This window comes from Akebia trifoliata, chromosome 11, assembly GCF_017979445.1.
Source record: "Akebia trifoliata isolate Shusen 1 chromosome 11, ASM1797944v1, whole genome shotgun sequence".
Taxonomy (NCBI): domain Eukaryota; kingdom Viridiplantae; phylum Streptophyta; class Magnoliopsida; order Ranunculales; family Lardizabalaceae; genus Akebia; species Akebia trifoliata.
The window spans coordinates 49,070,358-49,090,257 of NC_141385.1; the positions used below are offsets into that span (position 1 = coordinate 49,070,358).

The following is a 19,900-nucleotide window of genomic DNA, read 5'->3' on the forward strand; positions in this document are numbered from 1 at the left end:
TTTTTGTTGATTTGATGATCTAAAGGTTCAGAACAATGTCAATTGAGATTGGATTGGCCAACCAGGCACAAGATTTGTGTTGGCATAGCAAGAGGTCTAGCCTATCTTCATGAAGAATCAACACTGAAGATCGTTCACAGAGACATCAAGGCTACTAATGTACTGCTTGATAAGAATCTTGAACCCAAGATATCTGACTTTGGTTTGGCCAAACTTGATGAAGAGGAGAATACCCATATCAGCACTCGAATTGCTGGAACTCTGTGAGTCACCATGCTTACATTGCTCTTAATTCATTCTGATTTCTAACCTTTATTTTACTTCTCTACCTTAAAGCCTCTTCAAGTATATATATATATATCTTAATTTATGTTTACTACCCAAAAAGAGCTATAGATTTTTATTTTTTCTAGAACTTCTACCCGTTATCATCAAAGCCCTGTCCTGAATTCATGGGGTCGGTTGAATGAATCATGTTCCTGCATTCAATTGTATCTAAAGGGGTATCTTCTATTAATTGAAGTATCTTCAAATCAAACTGACTACCTCACAGTCCATCTTCTTTTTTTTTTTCTTTCTATCATAAAACCTTCAACTTGCATGTTTTTTCGAACCCAAATCTTTGGGATAAGGCTTCAATGATGATGATGAACTTGAAAGATCCTTCTTATTGGGGCTGTTATCTGTCTTCATTACACATAACCAGATCATCTCAATGAACTTTCTCTTTGTTTGTCACCTTTTGGGGCTACTCCCACATTTTCATGAATGCACTCATTTCTAATTTTTTTTTCCTTTTTTCCACTCATCTTTTGAACATCTTCGTCTCTATTATGCTAAATCTATGAGTGTGTTCCTTGAGTACCCAAATTTGGCTCCAAAAACGTAGTTGGCCTTTCTTGTTGTCTTATAAAAATTTTCTTTTAATTTGATAGGGAGGTGTCTATCATATATCATTCCTAAATCTCATCTACACATTAGCCTTCAACTCTAATTCTGTCAGCTACATCCTCAATCTTTCCATCTTTATGGAACTTCAACCCATTGAACAAAATCATACTTGATCTTTCGATCGAGGGAACCAAAATAACTCAATGTTATCTGGTTAAGTGGTATGGATTTTCCCTCCATAAATATACGAGTAAGCAGACACAATAATATGACTGGTTGAAGCACTTTTATACAACTATTATAACTAGGTCCTAACTCATGCATGCCAAATGTGACGCATAATAATCTTGATTTTTTCAGAGGATATATGGCACCAGAGTACGCTATGAGAGGTTACCTTACCGACAAAGCAGATGTCTACAGTTTTGGAATTGTTGCCTTGGAAATTGTCAGTGGGAGGAGCAATACAAGTCCTAAGTCGAAAGAAGACGGCATTTATCTTCTTGATTGGGTAATTTAGATCTATAATCCCAGTTTAATATAATTTATGCTTATAGTTAATGAGCTTTATGTGCTTGGACTTGATATCCCGATAAGCAACTAATTTACCACTACCCTTTTTTTTAAGGCAATGGTTCTAAAGGAGAAAGGAAATTTAATGGAGTTGGTGGATCCATGGTTGGGATCTGAATTCAACAAGGAAGAGGTGTTGGGGATGATTAATGTGGCTCTCTTATGCACTAATGCATCTTCGATACTTAGGCCTACAATGTCTGCGGTGGTGAGTATGCTCGAAGGTAGAACCATTGTTGAAGAAATAGTTTCTGATCCAAGTATCTCTGGTGATGATTCGAAATTTGATGCTATCAGAAACCATTTTAAACAAATCCAAAGTCCAAGCATGAATGACAGTGAGACCCAGAGTATGTTAGATGCTCCGTGGACTGGGTCTTCCACGTCAGCCAAAGATCTCTACCCCTTCAAGCCAGATTCCAGTTATTGGAATCACCGAATATAGAGCTGTGAACACTAGTTTGATTGCCCATTTTTTTTGTTCACATTTATACGGAAGTGTATTTTATCCTTTTCATTGTGATGATTGTTGCTCAACATTAATGTATGTTTAGGAAAACAAAGCTTTTATTTGAATAAAAGAAACATGGCGTGCTTGCAGGTTTGAACATTTTGATCTCTCCCCATGGAGTTCACACTTATTCTAAAACAAGAGCGATTGTGGCTTTCTAATCATGGGGTACTTATGAGCAGAAATAGCGTAAGGAACATGTTTTATTTTTTTTCCCAGCATTTTTTTAACTTTTACTTTAGGGTTCTACTCAATTAAAAGGAATGGTATTAAGGGTAAGGAGCGTCTCCACTTCTCATCTTCTTCACATACCAAAGTTTTTCAGCAGCGATCGTAATCCATTTTGATGATTTTTTTATTTATTTATGGTGAATGACAATTGAGAATGATATACTCATAATGTTGAACATTTAGATGTATTTTTCTATCCAAAATGCCAGATAGAATACGTGTAAAAATACTCAAATATGATTTAGCATAAAAGTGTCATTAGATGAACTATTTGTAGAGTTCAAAAATACCAAAATCCATTGCAAAATTTTTTGTAGATATTATTATACAAGGATGCTAACATGTATCAGAATCATTCGAAGATCAAGTTAGGCAATGTGGACTATGTTAACACTCCCCCTCAGCACCAGGGCTGGAAAAACTCAGCTCTTCCCCTCCACGCAGGGTTAAAGATACTAATCTGATCCATCCCTAAGGTACACCCACTCTGATACCATTTTAGAGCAAATGGGCCTAACTTATCATTGAATATCGGCTTGCAAGGAGAGGGTTGCCCCCCCCACTTTATACATTGCACATCCCAAGAGTACCCAGGCAATGTGGGACTATGTTAACAGGGCCGATGTGTCAGACACAGTTCCTGGCCCATCTATTAAAATTCTCCTCATCTCACTATTACTAATGTTTTGATCTTGGCTTTGTTGATTGTGGCTGCTGATAGCCTTCAAGATCAAATCATCACTGGAGGTACTTGGATTGGAAACTAACTTGTGAACAATGGCTCTATCTTCGAGCATCCTCACTAATGCAGACATTGTAGGCCTAAGTGTCCAAGATGTATTAGTGCATAAGAGAGCCACATTAATCATCTCCCGAACCTCTTCCTCATTGAATGCGGATCCCAACCTTGGATCCACCAAATCCATTAAACTTCCTTTCTCTTGTAGAGCCAATGCCTATCAGGAAATCGAGTCCAATAAGTCACATAAAGATCACTAAATGTAAGGCAAAAATAAGAGAAAAGTAAGATTATACGATATCTAAATTACCCAATCAAGAAGATAAATACGGTCTTCTGTTTCTCTGTAACTTGTGTTGCTCCTTCCACTAACAATTTCAAAGGCGACAACTCCAAAACTATAGACATCTACTTTGTTTGTCAGGTGACCCTTCATAGCATACTCTGGTGCCATATATCCACTGGAAAATCAAAATTATCACGTGTTATGTTTGGCATAATTGAGTTCAGACCAGGCCATATATCTGCTTTATGTTCTTACGTAAGCTTACAGAGGGAACATCTATAATACATAACTAGTAACATTGAATTATTCTGCTCACTACAATTGAAAGATCAATTATAGTTTTGCATAATGTGTCAAAATTTCATAAAGTAGAGAGATTGACAAGGATGGTGCTAATATAATGAGATTGGAATGGTGAAGTGGAAAAGTGCTTCTAGAATGCTCTGTGACCAAGACAACCCAATCAAATTAAAAAGAAAATATTATAAGGTGAAAATACATAAATGGATAAAACTTTTGGTCTCGAGTTACGTAACCAGATATTGTTTTAAAAGATTTACGTACCTGGGTAAATTTACCATTTTTGTAAAAATAATTGTAGTGAACTTGCCTTGATAGACCATAAAATTTATCCAGGTACGTAAATATTTCAAAATCGTATCAGATTACATATTTGACTAAAAAAATTATCTGACTACATAAAACACCCATTTTGTAATAAGGCGGTAAGATTGGCTATGCTTATATAGCTAAATTGTTGGGAAAACAAAAGACGTGTTCATGGATTGAGAGGGGTGGAGATGAAGATATTCAGTTGTAAAAATGGAAAGACTAGAAAGAAAAATGAATGAACATATGTGAAAATGTAGAAGCCACGACAATTAATGATAAACTAAAGGTCGATAGATTGAGATGATTAGGTCTTGTGAAACGAGGACCAATAAAAGCCTCATTCGAAGGAATATGAGAGTTAAAGGTTTTAAAAGATAATGGAAGGGACATTAGTGAGAGCCATTTGAATTAACAAAAGAAATGGCTTTAGACAGAACTGTATGGAGCAAAATGATTCGTTCAGCCGACCCCATGTTTCTGAGATAAGGCTTTGATGATGGTGACTTGGAGTTCTTGAATCTGAAAAGAGAAAAAAACAATCTATAACCCCCATTAGAAGCAATGTAAGCATGGTGACTCACTAAGTTCCAGCAATTCGTGTGCTGATATGGGTGTCCTCCTGTTCATAAAGTTTGGCCAAACCAAAGTCAGATATCTTTGGATTAAGATCCTTATCAAGCAGTATATTAGTAGCCTTGATATCTCTGTGAACAATCTTCAGTCGTGATTCTTCATGTAGATAAGCCAGACCTTTTGCTATACCAACACATATCTTGTACCTAGTCGGCCAATCCAATTTCAATTGGTGTTCTTCTGGACCTTTAGATCACCAAATGAAGAAAACTTAGAGATACTGCTGAACATTGTTAACTATTTAACTACCCAAAACAAATTACTGAAGCAAATGACAATAAACTTACCAAATAAAGCACGGGCAAGGCTGTTATTTTCCATGTATTCATATATTAACAACAATTGATTTTCTTCGATACAACATCCATAAAGCCTCACGAGATTAGGATGTTGTAAAGCAGAAATCATTCCAACCTCATTCACAAATTCACGGTTTCCTTGCCTTGATTGGGAAGAAAGTTGTTTCACTGCAATTACAGTACCATCTGATAGATGACCCTGCATTTGAGTAAGAATGTAAAGTTTCAATTACATGCATACAATTAGATAAACAGTGATGGGGTTCGAGAAAATTGATTCCTAAATACAATACCTTGTAAACTGGACCAAAACCACCTTCTCCAATCTTGTATTGAACATCAAAGTTGTTTGTGGCAGCTTTAATTTGGCTTAAGGTGAAGGAACCAGTTTGTAGGTCTAGACCTCTCAGATCTGTCCAAAGAAATATGTTAGAAGAGAGGTACATCCTCAAGTTCTTGCATTCTTGACACAGTGATCCATGGTCATGCAACTAGAGACATTTGAAAAGTAGACAATGAACTGAGAGTAAGATATGTCACAATAGATTATTGAAGGCGGATCAATTTTTGCATTTTTCCTTTTTTAACTTTTAGTGGTTTTTACTTAACTTTTAGTGTTTATTTTGTTCTTGTTCACTAGGACCATTAAGTAATTGATTTGGAGAGCTCCCACCTTGGTCAATTGTGTTCTTTCGTCCAGGGCATCCCTTCCACCAAAGAATACCAATAATCACAAAAATAATGCATAAAACTGAGGCCACAATTCCAACCACAGCAGCTGCAGGTGTCTTGTTTCCACCTTCTGAAGGAGGTTCAAAATCTAATGACAGAGACACAATCAATAAACAGAAATGCATATCAAATTTCATGGATAAGGCTTTGAAGGGAAAAAAAATAAAAGCAGACAAAAGACTCTTTTTGGGCTGAAGAAAGCCCCAAGAGCATGGTATGATAAGATTGTTGATAGATGTTAAAGGTATTTAGATATTTTTATTCACGATCTCACTATTTCTTCCACGACTTTGAATTAACCCCAAATAGCATGTCTACAAAAAAAAATCGTACAATTCGTGTATTTCTCAAATTCTGGTAATTTATCAACAAGTGTCAAGAAAGGACTGGAGTCGATAATAAGAAATGTTATTAAACACCAGTACTCATTTTATATGACATAGGCGAGGAGAACAGCGTAATAGAACATTCAACTTACCAGGATCCACAGAAATAGCTGACACAAGCGGACCAAAGTTAGCTCTAACAGGCATCCCTGTTGTTCCTTTCCCAGCCCAATAAAAGCGGATCTCTAGAGTACTACTTGTCACGGTTGCGGTGAACTTTTTTATGATTTCCTTACCAACACCACCTGCTTCATCCTCGACATTGAAATCCTTCAATACCAAATTGCCCTGCAACAAATTAATCTAGTTAAACCTCATGACCTTTATATGTCATAAAATAATTATAATCTCATTAACTACCTGAATGTAAACATCAAATATGCGTCTTCCAAGGCTTCTATATGTTTTGTCATTAGTAAATATTATCTCCGCAAAGTGGAGGTTCACAGTGTAGTTCCCATTTAATAGACAAAACCCGTAATATGTAAGAGAAAGGGGAGAAAGGCGGGCTGTCGTGTACAATTCAGAGTTGTTCATAGAGAGGTTGGATGTATTTGTTGCTACATAGTTGTCCACTTTATTGTCATTGTTCATGAAGTTCCCAGTGCTGCTAAATGCCCAGTTATTTCTACTTTGGAAAAACCTTGAAGGACCGGCTGGGTCTAAATCATCGTCGTATGTTGTATTTCTGTTGATGGTAACTTCCTTCCCACCACAATTTATATGGAATGAATACCAATCTAGCAACCAAGCAATAATGAATTTAATCTCAGTGGATATCAACAAGAGAATATACAAAACAGAAAAGATAGCAAAATTAGACTTTCTACTTCATAAAGTTGAAACCTCTTTTCACGAAATGGCATTGCTTAATATGTTTTTAAGAATGAATAATCACTTAACAGAAGTTAAAAAAAAATGCTACATGGTTGTTGATAAGAAAGGATAAAATACAAAATTATGAATAATTTGTATTCCACCATAGGGAAGAAATAATAAATGAATATAAGAATTTTAAACAATAAATATAAATTTAATGGTAATATAGTTAATGATGAATATCAATATAGAGATCTTGACAAGTGCTACCTGAAGGATCCATTTTTATTGCAAGCCAATTTATGGAAGTTATGTGCTTTTGAAAACTTTGAGATGCTATTTCAGTTTTAAAAGGAGAGAACAAAAAACCATTCTACATACTATCTCTTATTAAAAGAGTGATATAAATTGTGTATGAAGTTGCTTAAATGGTACATAGGACACTTCTTTATGTAAATAAAACTAACATTAGCATTTAGATTCATTGCAGTATATATATATGTATTTCATTTCCTAACATAAAGGGGTACTTTCAATTCCCATCATGTAGGTTTTTATATCGTTTTCAAATTTTTAGTATGTTTTCTTCGTACAAAATCCATCCTAAATTTACTCACTGGACTTCAGAATGGATTGGCTTATATCCATCATTTGATTGATCATTCGACTAAGGAAGGCACTAATTATGTGACTGAAAAAAAATTAAAATACTAAATCCAAAACAAATCGGAATGCACAAAAAGGAAAAAAAAGTAAAAAGTAAATAGAAGGCAATATCTCAAATTCTTATTTGAAGAAAAGAACACTTACTCCGTGGACAATGGAAACTCTTCAGGCACGAAACAACTCCATTTCTAGATCAGTAAAAGGTTAAGATCATGTCAGCATTACCACATCAAGTTACATATGTTTTAGTGTAACAAAGAACTGGATTGAAGTAATTTTTCATAAACATTTATCATCATCTAAAAAAATTATGATGCAATTTCAACAAAACAAAAAAAACAAAAAAACAAACAAAGGGAGTGAGACAAAAAGATATTTGTAACTTACGAGTTGTTGCCTAGTGAACTTCCAAACAAGTTTCTGAAGAAAATAGTGCAGAAAAAAAGTTGTGTTAAAATAAGATAGTTAACCAAATGAAGCTAGAAACTAGAAAGAAGCCAAAATGTAATGGAAGTATTCTTACACATTCTGATCTTGACAACTAGGTGACCCAGAGCTTTCTACAGAGAAGTTGTTGTAGGAAAGATCACTGTATGCCGACATTGCAATATGAAAAAAAGGCATCTTCTTGACTAAAGACAGTAAATTTGTGCTATGATAACTCATTTTTGAATGTGCAAAGAAATCTAAAAAATGCTTTGTTGTTATATGGGGTATGCTTAGAAGGTTGTGTGTTGAGACATTCAAAATATGAGGCAAACTAGGCTACTGACAAACTAAGAGTGGAGGGGATGATATCATGCCTAACCTTAAAGACCCGTCCTAAATGACTTCCTACAACACTGAGCTGACGTGGAGGAAAAGCATATATGGTTTTAGGTTGATTTTAAGTTAAACCGTCAACCTTCAATGAAACTGACAATTCTCTTCTATGTCTGTTGCCGCTTGGAGTGTAACAAATGAGCATGATAAGGCATATTTACATATCATACAAGTGATTTGGTTTGGGCATTTTCAATTAAACACACAATACAAACGTAATGCTCCCAAATCAACCAAAATATAAAATCACATGAGGAAACACACAATCTACACCATACTATAAAATTTAAGAGGTGCAGATGTTGAAAACTGAGTGAAATAAATATTAGCTTCCCTTTGCAGTACTAATGTGGACAGAAATCAATCCTTACACATGAGATTTATATAGTTGGTTTGCCTAAAATAAATGAGATTGAGCTTTCACTACTAAACTGCAAGGGTAAGATGAAAGTTAAGCATTATGGAAGAGGAACTCACATTCCTTCTCCTTTCTTCAACATCCAATCAGGAACAGGTCCAGTCAGCAAATTGCCAGTCAGGTACCTAAGCCATCTCATTAGTTCTGTTTGATTGCCAACTTTTTGTTACATACTAGCATACTAATCAGATCACTTACATGAAATCTATCTTTGACAAACTATAAAAGCTACTTGGAATTTGTCCTGCTAGCTTGTTAAAGCTGAGATCTCTGTGAAAAACATATCATCAAAAAACATTTAATGAAAAGTTTGCAGCCAAAAGAACATGTTCAACAACAATGTTACTTCTAAAATGTTGTTTATCAATATTTAATACTTAAGAAAAAAACACACTGAAATGCTACAAAAGGAAATTATCTTGAAATTTAATAAACACTTTTATTTTGAAAATTCTCAACACATAATTCTTAAAATCTTATCTGAAGATAAAGGAAGTCCATTCTTACAAAGTTTCTAGATTCTTCATATCCCCAAGATATATCGGTATCTCTCCAGTAATATTACAATTCCTCAATATACTGCAACACAATCAAATTTATGTCATTTTAAACCTCCAGACAGAAAAGTTTGGTAGTACTCTATATAAGCATTCAACTCACAGGCTGGTCATGTTTAACAAGTTTCTTAGAGGTGGAAAGACATTTCTTGTGCCATTTATGTCACTAATCCTCCTATATAAAGAAATTCAACAAAGCATTAACTACTACGATGAATTGCTTAGTCAAAAATCACCAAAAAACATTCATACAAAACAATTAAGAGAACATGATATAAGGAAGGATTACTCACAGCCTATATAATTTGGTCAAAAGAGAAATGCCAGAAGGAATGGGACCTTCCAACCCGCTTGCATGTAATGCTCTGCCAACAAAGAAATTCCAACAAGATGATTGAAAAGTTATTGGAATATGGATTTTCTAACATTAGGAGGCACTCAAAAATTCATATGGATTGAAACTCTTACAAATGTTCAAGCTTTGTCCAATTCTGTATAAAATCGGGTATCTTTCCAGTAAAATGGTTATCACTCATCCAACTGCACAAAAGAATATAGATGGTGTCGAACTCAAATACTTGAAGAACTTTTGATACAAAAAGCACAAGGATGTGAAAAAAAAAAAACTTACAAATACTTCAAGTTGGTCAGGTTGGCAAGTGTCTTTGGCAACTCCCCCGTAAAATTGTTGGAGTTAATATATCTATCATAACAAAACACCGTTGAACCAAACAATCAATCAGTGGTATATAACATGCTAAAATAATTAGAAATTATGATAGTTATACAAATGCCCATATTCAAAAAATCCCATAAACGATATAAAATTGTGGGATTTATACGTCTACCATAACAAAGTGGTAACATCCTGAAATTATTCGAGAAGATAACAATTAGACAAATACCCATATTCAAATAATCCCATAAAAAATATAAAATTGTTGGATTCATACGTCTACCGTAACAAAAAATTATTAAACCAAACGATTAATCAGTAGTAACATGCTAAAATTATTCGAAGATACACCAATTATACAAATACCCATATTAAAAAAAAATCCCATAAATGACATAAAATGGCTGAAAGATCTTACATTTCCTCTATGTCAACCAGATTTCCAAGCTCTGATGGTAGAACTCCAGAGAGTTGGTTGTACATCAAGGACCTGGAAATTAAAATTCCACTTAGATGGAGCTCTTAAAGATTTTCATTACAGAAAATTGAGAAAAAAAAGGGAGAATCAGAACTCACAGAGTTCTGAGAGTTTTGATGTTTCCGATTTCTTTCGGAATTGGACCCGATAATCGGTTTCCCAAAAGGGTGCTGCAAGTGATACCTCTCTGTTAATTGTAGAAAACAAAAGCATTGATTGGCTAAAGTAAGCCATGGGGATGAGTGAGCTTACATGAACATCAATTGCATTGAACCCCATTCTGGAGGAATTGTTCCGTTAAGGTAGTTGCGGGTGAGATCACTGTGAAGAACATTAAAAACAGAAACAGTTACAGTTACAGTTAGTTTTTTTTTTAAAGAAAAAACTTTTTTTTTTTTTTTGAAAATTGGAATAAATGCGTAAGTTAAGAAACTATGCGGGCAAAGTCTAAATTGAGCCAGAGGCGCATGGAAGAGCACATACATTTTCTGGAGGTATCGAAGCTTGATGAGCTCTGGTGGGAGGACCCCTGCTAGACTCTGAGCCCTCAATACTCTGCACCCCAAAAGAAATAGTATTATAAATTTTTAACAATGTAACTGGACCGTACATATGGGCTGGTTTAGGCTCAGTTCGGCCCAAATTCATTGAACCTCATGGCAAATCCTCTTTGTGTTAGCATTGATCCTATCATGGAGTTTGTCGAAAATATTCCCTTATTAAATAATAACTAAGCAAACATATTACGCCAAGTTTTGAAAATATTTCTGTCTACGGCCGTTTACTGTGGGACCCACTACTTCAAAGTTGTTTCGCAATCTGTCAAACCAACCGAGCTATGGATCTAACCCTTCATGAACTCACTTAGATGATGTTTAAGTCCAATTTGAGGTTTAAAAAAAAATGAGATGTGCCAAAAGAGAAATAGGAATAATGAAAAGAGATGAGAGGAGACTCGAGAGTTGAGAGAGAGAATGAAGGAAAATGGGTTCTTGTGGTCTTTCCCTTGCGTTGTGTTTGAATTGAGAGAAATGGAGAAAAGAGAAAACAAATGGGTTTTTCTCTATTTCTCTTGTTTGGATTGTTAAGTGGGGAGAGAAGAGAAAAGAATTGGAGAGAAAAAAAGGTAAATTTTCTTTCTTTCCAAAAGTGGAGAGAAGAGGAGAGAAACCCTTTAAAAATATTTTATAATTTCGACTCTGCCCTAAATCTCTTTTAAGATATTTTATAATTTTAAAATTTCGACTTTACTCTAAATCGTGGACTGTCCATTTTTTGTAAATCACTTTTGACGAGATTAAAAGTTTTGGATTGAACAATTTTGGTGAGGATGATCTCTATAAATTCAGCTCAATCCGAAACTTTTAACCTCGTCAAAAGTGGTTTACAAAAAATGGATAGTTCACGACTCTTCAACTCATAAATATGGGGTTAGAAATTTTAGAATTAGTTGAATTTGGTGAGGATGATCTCCTCATCATAGAGATCACCCTCACCAAAAATCAGTTCAATCCAAAACTTCTAGCCCACATAGGACAAAACTTTTAGTATCATAAATTAATTTAATGGGCTTGGCAACATTTAATGGAGGCCTCAACCATTTTTTTTCAACCACAAGATATTAATCATGTATAGTGTCCAACAAATGGCTAAGATGGGTGGTTAAATTGTTGAGTGCTGATAATACGATGGATTTGATGCACATTGACGTGGAAGTACATAACTTATTAAGAATAAATAAAAACTTCTCTCTCTTGCTTGTTCTCTACTCACATTTATTTTTTTAAATTTCAAATCTTAAAAAAGATTGTTAGTAGGGACGAAGCAATATTTTGCTCATTTGGGGGCAACCAAGAGTAGAAAAAAAAATTGTGGGGACAATTAAGAGTGAAAAGAATAGTTGTGGGGGGCAATTAAGAGTGGAAAAAAATTTGTGGGGGCAATATTGATAAATTTATGTATCTCCTACTAAAATTTGTCGTAATACTACATTAATATGTAGAATTTGAAAACTCTAGTGGGGGAAAGTACCCCTACTCTAAATCCACCCTTGATTGTTGGGTCCACATTGATCATCACATTGATAATCCAACAACAGACATCTAGATTTAATGAAAATATTCATATTCAAAAAAATTAAAAATTAAAAATTAAAAAAATATATTTTTAGAGCTTGATCCATAGTGTATAAAATGGAGGGCTACCAAACACCCACATTTAAAAATAAAATTCAACGATGAAAAATAATTTTTTTTTTTTTTAAACTTCATATAATTTTATCTTCCACAACCCCATTTCATGGGATCCTGATTTTGAATGTCACAAGGTGATAACGATCTGAAAGTTTCCTCTTTTTTTTTTTTTATGGGCAAGAGAGAGAGAGAGATATCTCTCTCTCTCTCTCTCTCTCTCTCTCTCTCTCTCTCTCTCTCTCTCTCTCTATATATATATATATATATATATATAGGGTCACGTTCAAGGGCCAACTTTTTGGCAAAACATTTTTCAAAAGATGGGTTAGAGGTTTTGGAATGGGCTGATTTTTGGTTTGGATGATCTCTACGGTGAGGAGATCATCCACATCAAAAATCAGCCCATTTCAAAACTTCTAACCCATGTTTACAAGTTGAAAAATCGTAGACCATCCATTTTTGTAAACTATTTTTTATGGGATTAGAAGTTTTGGAATGAGCTGATTTTTGGTGAGGATGATCTCCTCACCGTAGAGATCATCCTCACAAAAAATCAGTCCGTTCCAAAACTTCTAACTCGTGTTTTGCCAAAAAGTTGGCCCTTGAACGCCACCCATATATATATATATAAGGGGAGGGCGTTCAATGGCTAACATTTTGACAAAATTTTTGGCAAAACATGAGTTAGAGATTTTGGAATGGGCTGATTTTTGGTGAGGATGATCTCTACGGTGAGGAGATCATCATCACCAAAAATCAGCCCATTCCAAACCTCTAACCCATGTTTTGAAAAATGTTTTGCCAAAATGTTTGTTGGTGAACATTTCCCTATATATATATATATATATATGGGTCCCGTTCGCCACCCTTAGTTTTACCACACACTTTAACAAACACGTTTTGTCTTACATGGGTTAGAAGTTTTGGAATGAGCTGATTTTTAGTGAGGATGATCTCTATGGTGAGGAGATCATCCTCACCAAAAATCAGCTCATTCCAAAACTTCTAACCCCATCAAAATTGATTTACAAAAATGGACGGTCCACGATTTTTCAACGTGTAAACATGGGGCTAAACATTTCGGAATGAGCTGATTTTTGGGGAGGATGATCTTCTAATCATAGAGATCATCCTCACCAAAAATCAGCTCATTCCAAAACTTCTAACCCATGTAGGACAAAAAACGTTTGTTAAAGTGTGTGGTAAAACTTAGGGTGCTGAACATTTCCCTATATATATATATATATGGGTAGTATTCAAGGGCAAACTTTTTAGCAAACTTTTTGGCAAAACATTTTTTAAAACATGGGTTAGAGATTTTGGAATGGGCTGATTTTTGGTGAGGATGATCTCTACGGTGAGTAGATCATCCTCACAAAAATCAGCCCATTCCCAAACTTCTAACCCATGTTTACCAGTTGAAAAATCGTGGACCGTCCATTTTTTGTAAACTGTTTTTGATGGGGTTAGAAGTTTTGGAATGGGCTGATTTTTGGTGAGGATGATCTCTTAGAGATCATCCTCACCAAAAATCAGCCCATTCCAAAACCTCTAACCCATGTTTTGAAAAATGTTTTGCCAAAAAGTTTGCTAAAAAGTTGGCCATTGAACGCCCCTATATATGTATATATATATATATATATATATATATATATATATATATATATATATATATATATATATATTATTTTTTTTTAAATTTTTAATAAGTTATTCCCCCGTATGTCCCCGACAATGTTGCTCCACCTCCACGACTCTATAAAAAAAATTCAACACTTAGTTAGGTGTGACTTACATGCTGACAACGTGGCAAACGGTGCCGTTAAGGAAAGAACAGTTGCATTTGACGGCGTTTTCGGATCCCGGGTTCGGATTTAACGTCATCCAACCCGACTCTCCGCTGCATGGGTCCGCACTGAAGTTCCAATCCGTCTTCCTCAATCTATTAGCCACTTCTCTTAAAGCCTCCACTGTAACAAGAAAAATTGAAAAGACTATAACACCCCTGATTTCGAGAGACTCAAAAGGGTATTTCAGTCACTAAGTGGGGAGATTTAATTTTAAGCAAGAAAAAACTTGTCTTACCTTCAAAATCTGGAAGAAGAGCAGTTACGACTGCAAGTGATACGAAGTAACCGAACCCAATGACCCAAATAGAGAAAAACCGGTCAACTAACATCGTTAATTCCTGCCTTTTCTTTTAAATCGTTAGATTTCGAGATCTTCCATCAAATGGACAGACTTTTGATGATGATGATGATGATGCAATCCTGAACGTTGTATTGTAATGGTGAGCTTAGATGGTGGGGGGTACTAAATGGGTTTGTAGTTTATACTCTGTAGAAAGATTTAATAGAGAAGGAGTAGAAACAAGTAGTGGCGGACCCTTAATGGTTTAATTACACTCCAATTAAAAATAAATAAAATAAGTGTATGGTTGAGAATAAGTAATAATTGAAGAGTCAATTGCGTAGGCGGCTAACGTGGTAAAGGCACATTTTTTTCTTGTCATCGAAAAAAAATGTGAGTTTTATTTCTTTCCAAAAGTGGAGAGAAACCCTTTAAAAATATTTTATAATTTCGACTCTGCCCTAAATCTCTTTTAAGATATTTTATAATTTTAAAATTTCGACTTTACTCTAAATCGTTGACAGTCCATTTTTTGTAAACCACTTTTGACGAGATTAAAAGTTTTGGATTGAACAATTTTGGTGAGGATGATCTCTATAAATTCAGCTCAATCCGAAACTTTTAACCTTGTCAAAAGTGGTTTACAAAAAATGGACAGTCCACGATTCTTCAACTCATAAATATGGGGTTAGAAATTTTAGAATTAGCTGAATTTGGTGAGGATGATCTCCTCGTCATAGAGATCACCCTCACCAAAAATCAATTCAATCTGAAACTTCTAGCCCACATAGGACAAAACTTTTAGCATCGTAAATTAATTTAATGGGCTTGGCAACATTTAATGGAGGCCTCAACCATTTTTTTTCAACCACAAGATATTAATCATGTATAGTGTCCAACAAATGGCTAAGATGGGTGGTTAAATTGTTGAGTGTTGATAATATGATGGACTTGATGCACATTGACGTGGAAGTACATAACTTATTAAGAATAAATAAAAAATTCTCTCTCTTGCTTGTTCTCTACTCACATTTATTTTTTTAAATTTCAAATCTTAAAAAAGATTGTTGGTAGGGACGAAGCCAATATTTTGCTCATTTGGGGGCAATCAAGAGCAGAAAAAAAAAATTATGGGGACAATTAAGAGTGAAAAGAATAGTTGTGGGGGCAATAGTGGTAAATTTATTTATCTGCTACTAAAATTTGTCGTAATACCACATTAATCTGTAGAATTTGAAAAGTCTAGTGGGGGAAAGTGCCCCTACTCTGAATCCACCCTTGATCATTGGGTCCACATTGATCATCACATTGATAATCCAACAACACAGACATCTAGATTTAATGAAAATATTCATATTCAAAAAAAAATTAAAAAATTAAAAAAAAATATTTTTAGAGTTTGATCCATAGTGTATAAAATGGAGGGCTACTAAACACCCACGTTCAAAAATAAAATTCAACGATGAAAAATAATATATATATTTTTTTTTTTACTTCATATAATTTTATCCTCCACAACCCCATTTCATGGGATCATGCTTTTGAATGTCACAAGGTGATAACGATACGAAAGTTTCCTCTTTTTTTTATTTTTTTATTTTTTTTATGGGCAAGAGAGAGAGAGATTCTCTTTTTCTCTATTTTTTTTTCTTTTTAATTTTTTAATAAGTTATTCCCCCGTATGTCCCCGACAATGTTGCTCCACCTCCACGACTCTATTAAAAAATAAAAAATAAAAAAAATTCAACACTCAGTTATGTGTGACTTACATGCTGACAACGTGGCAAACGGTGCCGTTAAGGAAAGAACAATTGCATTTGACGGCATTTTCGGATCCAGGGTTCGGATTTAACGTCATCCAACCCGACTCTCCGCTGCATGGGTCCGCACTGAAGTTCCAATCCGTCTTCCTCAATCTATTAGCCACTTCTCTTAAAGCCTCCACTGTAACAAGAAAAATTGAAAAGACTATAACACCCCTGATTTCGAGAGACCCAAAAGGGTATTTCAGTCACTAAGTGGGGAGATTTAATTTTAAGCAAGAAAAAACTTGTCTTACCTTCATAATCTGGAAGAAGAGCAGTTACGACTAAAAGTGATACGAAGTAACCGAACCCAATAACCCAAATAGAGAAAAACCGGTCAACTAACATCGTTAATTCCTGCCTTTGCTTTTAAATCGTTAGATTTCGAGATCTTCCATCAAATGGACAGACTTTTGATGATGATGATGATGATACAATCCTGACGTTGTATTGTAATGGTGAGCTTAGATGGTGGGGGGGTACTAAATGGGTTTGTAGTTTATACTCTGTAGAAAGATTTAATAGAGAAGGAGTAGAAACAAGTAGTGGCGGACCCTTAATGGTTTAATTACACTCCAATTAAAAATAAATAAAATAAGTGTATGGTTGAGAATAAGTAATAATTGAAGAGTCAATTGCGTAGGCGGCTAACGTGGTAAAGGCACATTTTTTTCTTGTCATCGAAAAAAAATGTAGGACTCTTTGCCCTTGTCACATCATCCGCGTTCCAAAACCGTTGGCAATTATCACGACTCAATTTTAAAATAAGGGAACATTTTTTGGGAAAAAAATTGTGCATAAAAAAATTAAATTTCATGTAATCCGGATTAATTAATTGCAAGATGTTTAAAAAGTCTTCAATAAACGCAACGTCCTCCAAGTGGTGAATATGGAATTCTATGAAATTGGGATTGCCTTGTGTCTGATAATGATTATTATTATTATGATCTTGTTAACCCTTGTCGTAAGGGGCACATTAATTAAAGTGTAATAAATATACTGTAAAAATTTGATTTTGTATAAAAAATACCTTTAAAAAAATTTATTTTTTAACAAAATACCCTCAGATTCCAATTTTCACGTTGCAATAAATACACTTGGGAAATGGGATTTTCTTTAAAAGTTTGAAGAAGACTGGCATCTTCAAATTTGGACTCATTCAAGTAAGGAATTCTCACTATCACACCAACTTTTCATTATTACATATTGTGGAGGATAATTCTCCGAGTAGAAACAAGAAGAAGTGGCGGATCCTTAATGGTTTAATTACACTTCAATTAAAAATAAATAAAATAAGTGGATGGTTGAGAATAAGTAATAATTGAAGAGTCAATTGCGTAAGCGGCTAACGTGGTAAAGGCACATTTTTCTCTTGTCATTGAAAAAAAAGGGAACATTTTTTGATTTTCCAAAACCGTCGGCAATTATCACGACTCAATTTTAAAATAAGGGAACATTTTTTGAGAAAAAAAGTAAATTTCACGTAATCCAGATTAATTAATTGAAGATGTTAGAGAAGTTTTCAATAAACGCAACGTCCTCCAAGTGGTGAATATGGAATTCTATGAAATTGGGATTGCCTTGTGTCTGATAATGATTATTATTATTATTATGGATATTGTTAACCCATGTCGTAAGGGGCACATGAAAGTGTAATAAATACACTGTGAAAATTTGATTTTGTATAAAAAATACCTTTAAAAAAATTTATTTTTTAACAAAATACCCTCAGATTCTAATTTTCACGTTGCAATAAATACACTTGGGAAATGGGATTTTCTTTGAAAGTTTGAAGAAGACTGGCATCTTCAAAGTTGGACTCATTCAAGTAAGGAATTCTCACTATCACACCAACTTTTCATTATTACATATTGTGGAGGATAATTCTCAGAGCTAACGTGATGGAAGTGACAGCATTGCCCCTGACGAGACAAATGTGACAACTCATAATCTAATAAAACGGTCGTAGCTATCTTAAACCTGTCAGGGCAGTTGTAGTAATTCGTGCAATTGACAAGTCAGAGAGTAGTTTAACTACTCTGAGAGAGATAATTGAGAATATCTTCTAAAATCCATCAATCAGGACCCCTATAAATACCAGGTTGCAATTCATGTCAAATGTTAGAAAAAATCTTCTCTGAGAACTCTTTATTAGCTCGGCACTAATTTTAACTTGACCGTCGGAGTGGCCTTGTAACAGGTTGTCCACCGAGCTACTAACTTTCAAGGGAGATCTCGAGGTAGAACAAAAAAATCGCATCTACAATTTGGAGTCATTCATGGAAAACTTACAGGGAGAAAAACGACCAGTATGGTGAGAGCTAGAGGTGAAACACGTGGAGAGCCATCAAACCCCTTACCAGCGGATCTACCTCCATCCTAGCAAGATTCCATGCTTGTGATGTATAATTTACTAATGGAGATGAGAGAGGAGATGCGCAGGGGGTTAGAAAAGCAAAATGACGAAATTACAGCAATTAGGAAGGAAAACGAGGAACTCAGATAAAGGATAGGCGAGGAAACTAAGACTAGTGGAGGCTTAGAAGGGGGGGAAGTTTAGGCCATATGCTCCGTGCAGCAGAAAGGAGTGAGGCAGATCGAATAATGGATTCTACAGTGGTAAGAACGTAACAGGAAAGTTCCGAAGCTTGGAATCCCATAACTAGGGAAGAGGTGGAAGAAATGCTAAGGAGGAGGGATGAGGAACTCACGCGGGAGAAGGACCCTGGGCAAAAGGCTCGAAATGCAATTCGAGAGCTGAAGGGTACACCGTTCTCGTCAACAATTATATTAGTCATCTCGGTGTATGCAAATGGAGTGACCCAAAAAATCTACCATAAACAAACAATAACCATTTGCGATTAATCACATTTTTTTTCAACAAATAACTCGTCGATTTTATTTTTTTTTCAAAAATTCACGATTAAATTGATTGGTGATAATTTCATGAATTAATTATTATTTTTTTTCAAAAAGGATTCGAATTTTGTCATTATGATTCCAACTAGGGTCGTTCTATTTGCACACACCAAAATGGTGAATTGTACCCACTTACTTGTAATACCCACCTTACCTTTAAAATAATTATTTGCCCCTTGAACACCCCTAATATATATATGGGGAATGCTAACGTCCAAGACCTCAAGAGACGTTAGCGTTGGTCAACACTTTTTTTCAATAATATCCCTCCTTGTTTTACCTTTTAGTAAAAAAGACAAGGGCATGTTGGTCTTTCACATAATAAATACATTTATTGTGCCATTAATAAATGCATTTACTATGTTGGCATTGATTGTAAAAGCATTATTACAAAAAAACATATTTAATTCAAAATATTTAAATGCTCATGATATTTATTATGTAAACAAACATTTATTGTGTAAAAGACTATTATATCCTTTTTTTTTTTACTAAAAGACAAAATGAGGAGGGGTATTATTGAAA

The 19,900-nt window shown here is 34.7% G+C and overlaps 2 protein-coding genes across 6 annotated transcripts in view; one reads left to right on the plus strand and one right to left on the minus strand.

The window, feature by feature from the left end:
* LOC147392351 (putative leucine-rich repeat receptor-like serine/threonine-protein kinase At3g14840) overlaps positions 1 to 2,074 on the plus strand; it is a 28,872-nt gene extending 26,798 nt beyond the window's left edge. The window contains exons 30-32 of the mRNA XM_086459176.1: positions 26 to 263; positions 1,252 to 1,402; positions 1,520 to 2,074. Coding sequence (XP_086315302.1) covers positions 26 to 263; positions 1,252 to 1,402; positions 1,520 to 1,909 — 779 coding nt within the window. The 3' untranslated portion in view covers positions 1,910 to 2,074. The remainder of the gene's footprint in view (positions 1 to 25; positions 264 to 1,251; positions 1,403 to 1,519) is intronic.
* A 241-nt stretch (positions 2,075 to 2,315) lies between these two features.
* Positions 2,316 to 16,898, minus strand: LOC147392352 (putative leucine-rich repeat receptor-like serine/threonine-protein kinase At3g14840). 5 transcript variants are annotated; one of them, XM_086459250.1, is made up of 24 exons: positions 16,711 to 16,898; positions 16,421 to 16,595; positions 10,813 to 10,884; positions 10,582 to 10,650; positions 10,428 to 10,499; positions 10,270 to 10,341; positions 9,807 to 9,878; positions 9,644 to 9,715; positions 9,469 to 9,540; positions 9,279 to 9,350; positions 9,126 to 9,197; positions 8,817 to 8,888; positions 8,678 to 8,743; positions 7,902 to 7,967; positions 7,766 to 7,798; positions 7,523 to 7,566; positions 6,254 to 6,633; positions 5,986 to 6,181; positions 5,449 to 5,595; positions 5,069 to 5,187; positions 4,764 to 4,974; positions 4,425 to 4,662; positions 3,256 to 3,406; positions 2,316 to 3,162 (listed from the first exon to the last, which is right to left on the minus strand). In XM_086459250.1, exons 1-24 carry the CDS (start codon positions 16,802 to 16,804, stop codon positions 2,812 to 2,814), a joined length of 2,988 nt encoding a protein of 995 aa, XP_086315376.1. In that variant the 5' UTR covers positions 16,805 to 16,898; the 3' UTR covers positions 2,316 to 2,811. The 5 variants fall into 5 exon arrangements, with proteins under 5 accessions (XP_086315376.1, XP_086315375.1, XP_086315378.1 ...); XM_086459249.1 differs by lacking the exons at positions 16,421 to 16,595; positions 16,711 to 16,898 and adding exons at positions 14,317 to 14,491; positions 14,607 to 14,875; XM_086459252.1 differs by lacking the exons at positions 9,279 to 9,350; positions 16,421 to 16,595; positions 16,711 to 16,898 and adding exons at positions 14,317 to 14,491; positions 14,607 to 14,880.
* Between the last annotated feature and the right edge of the window lie 3,002 nt (positions 16,899 to 19,900).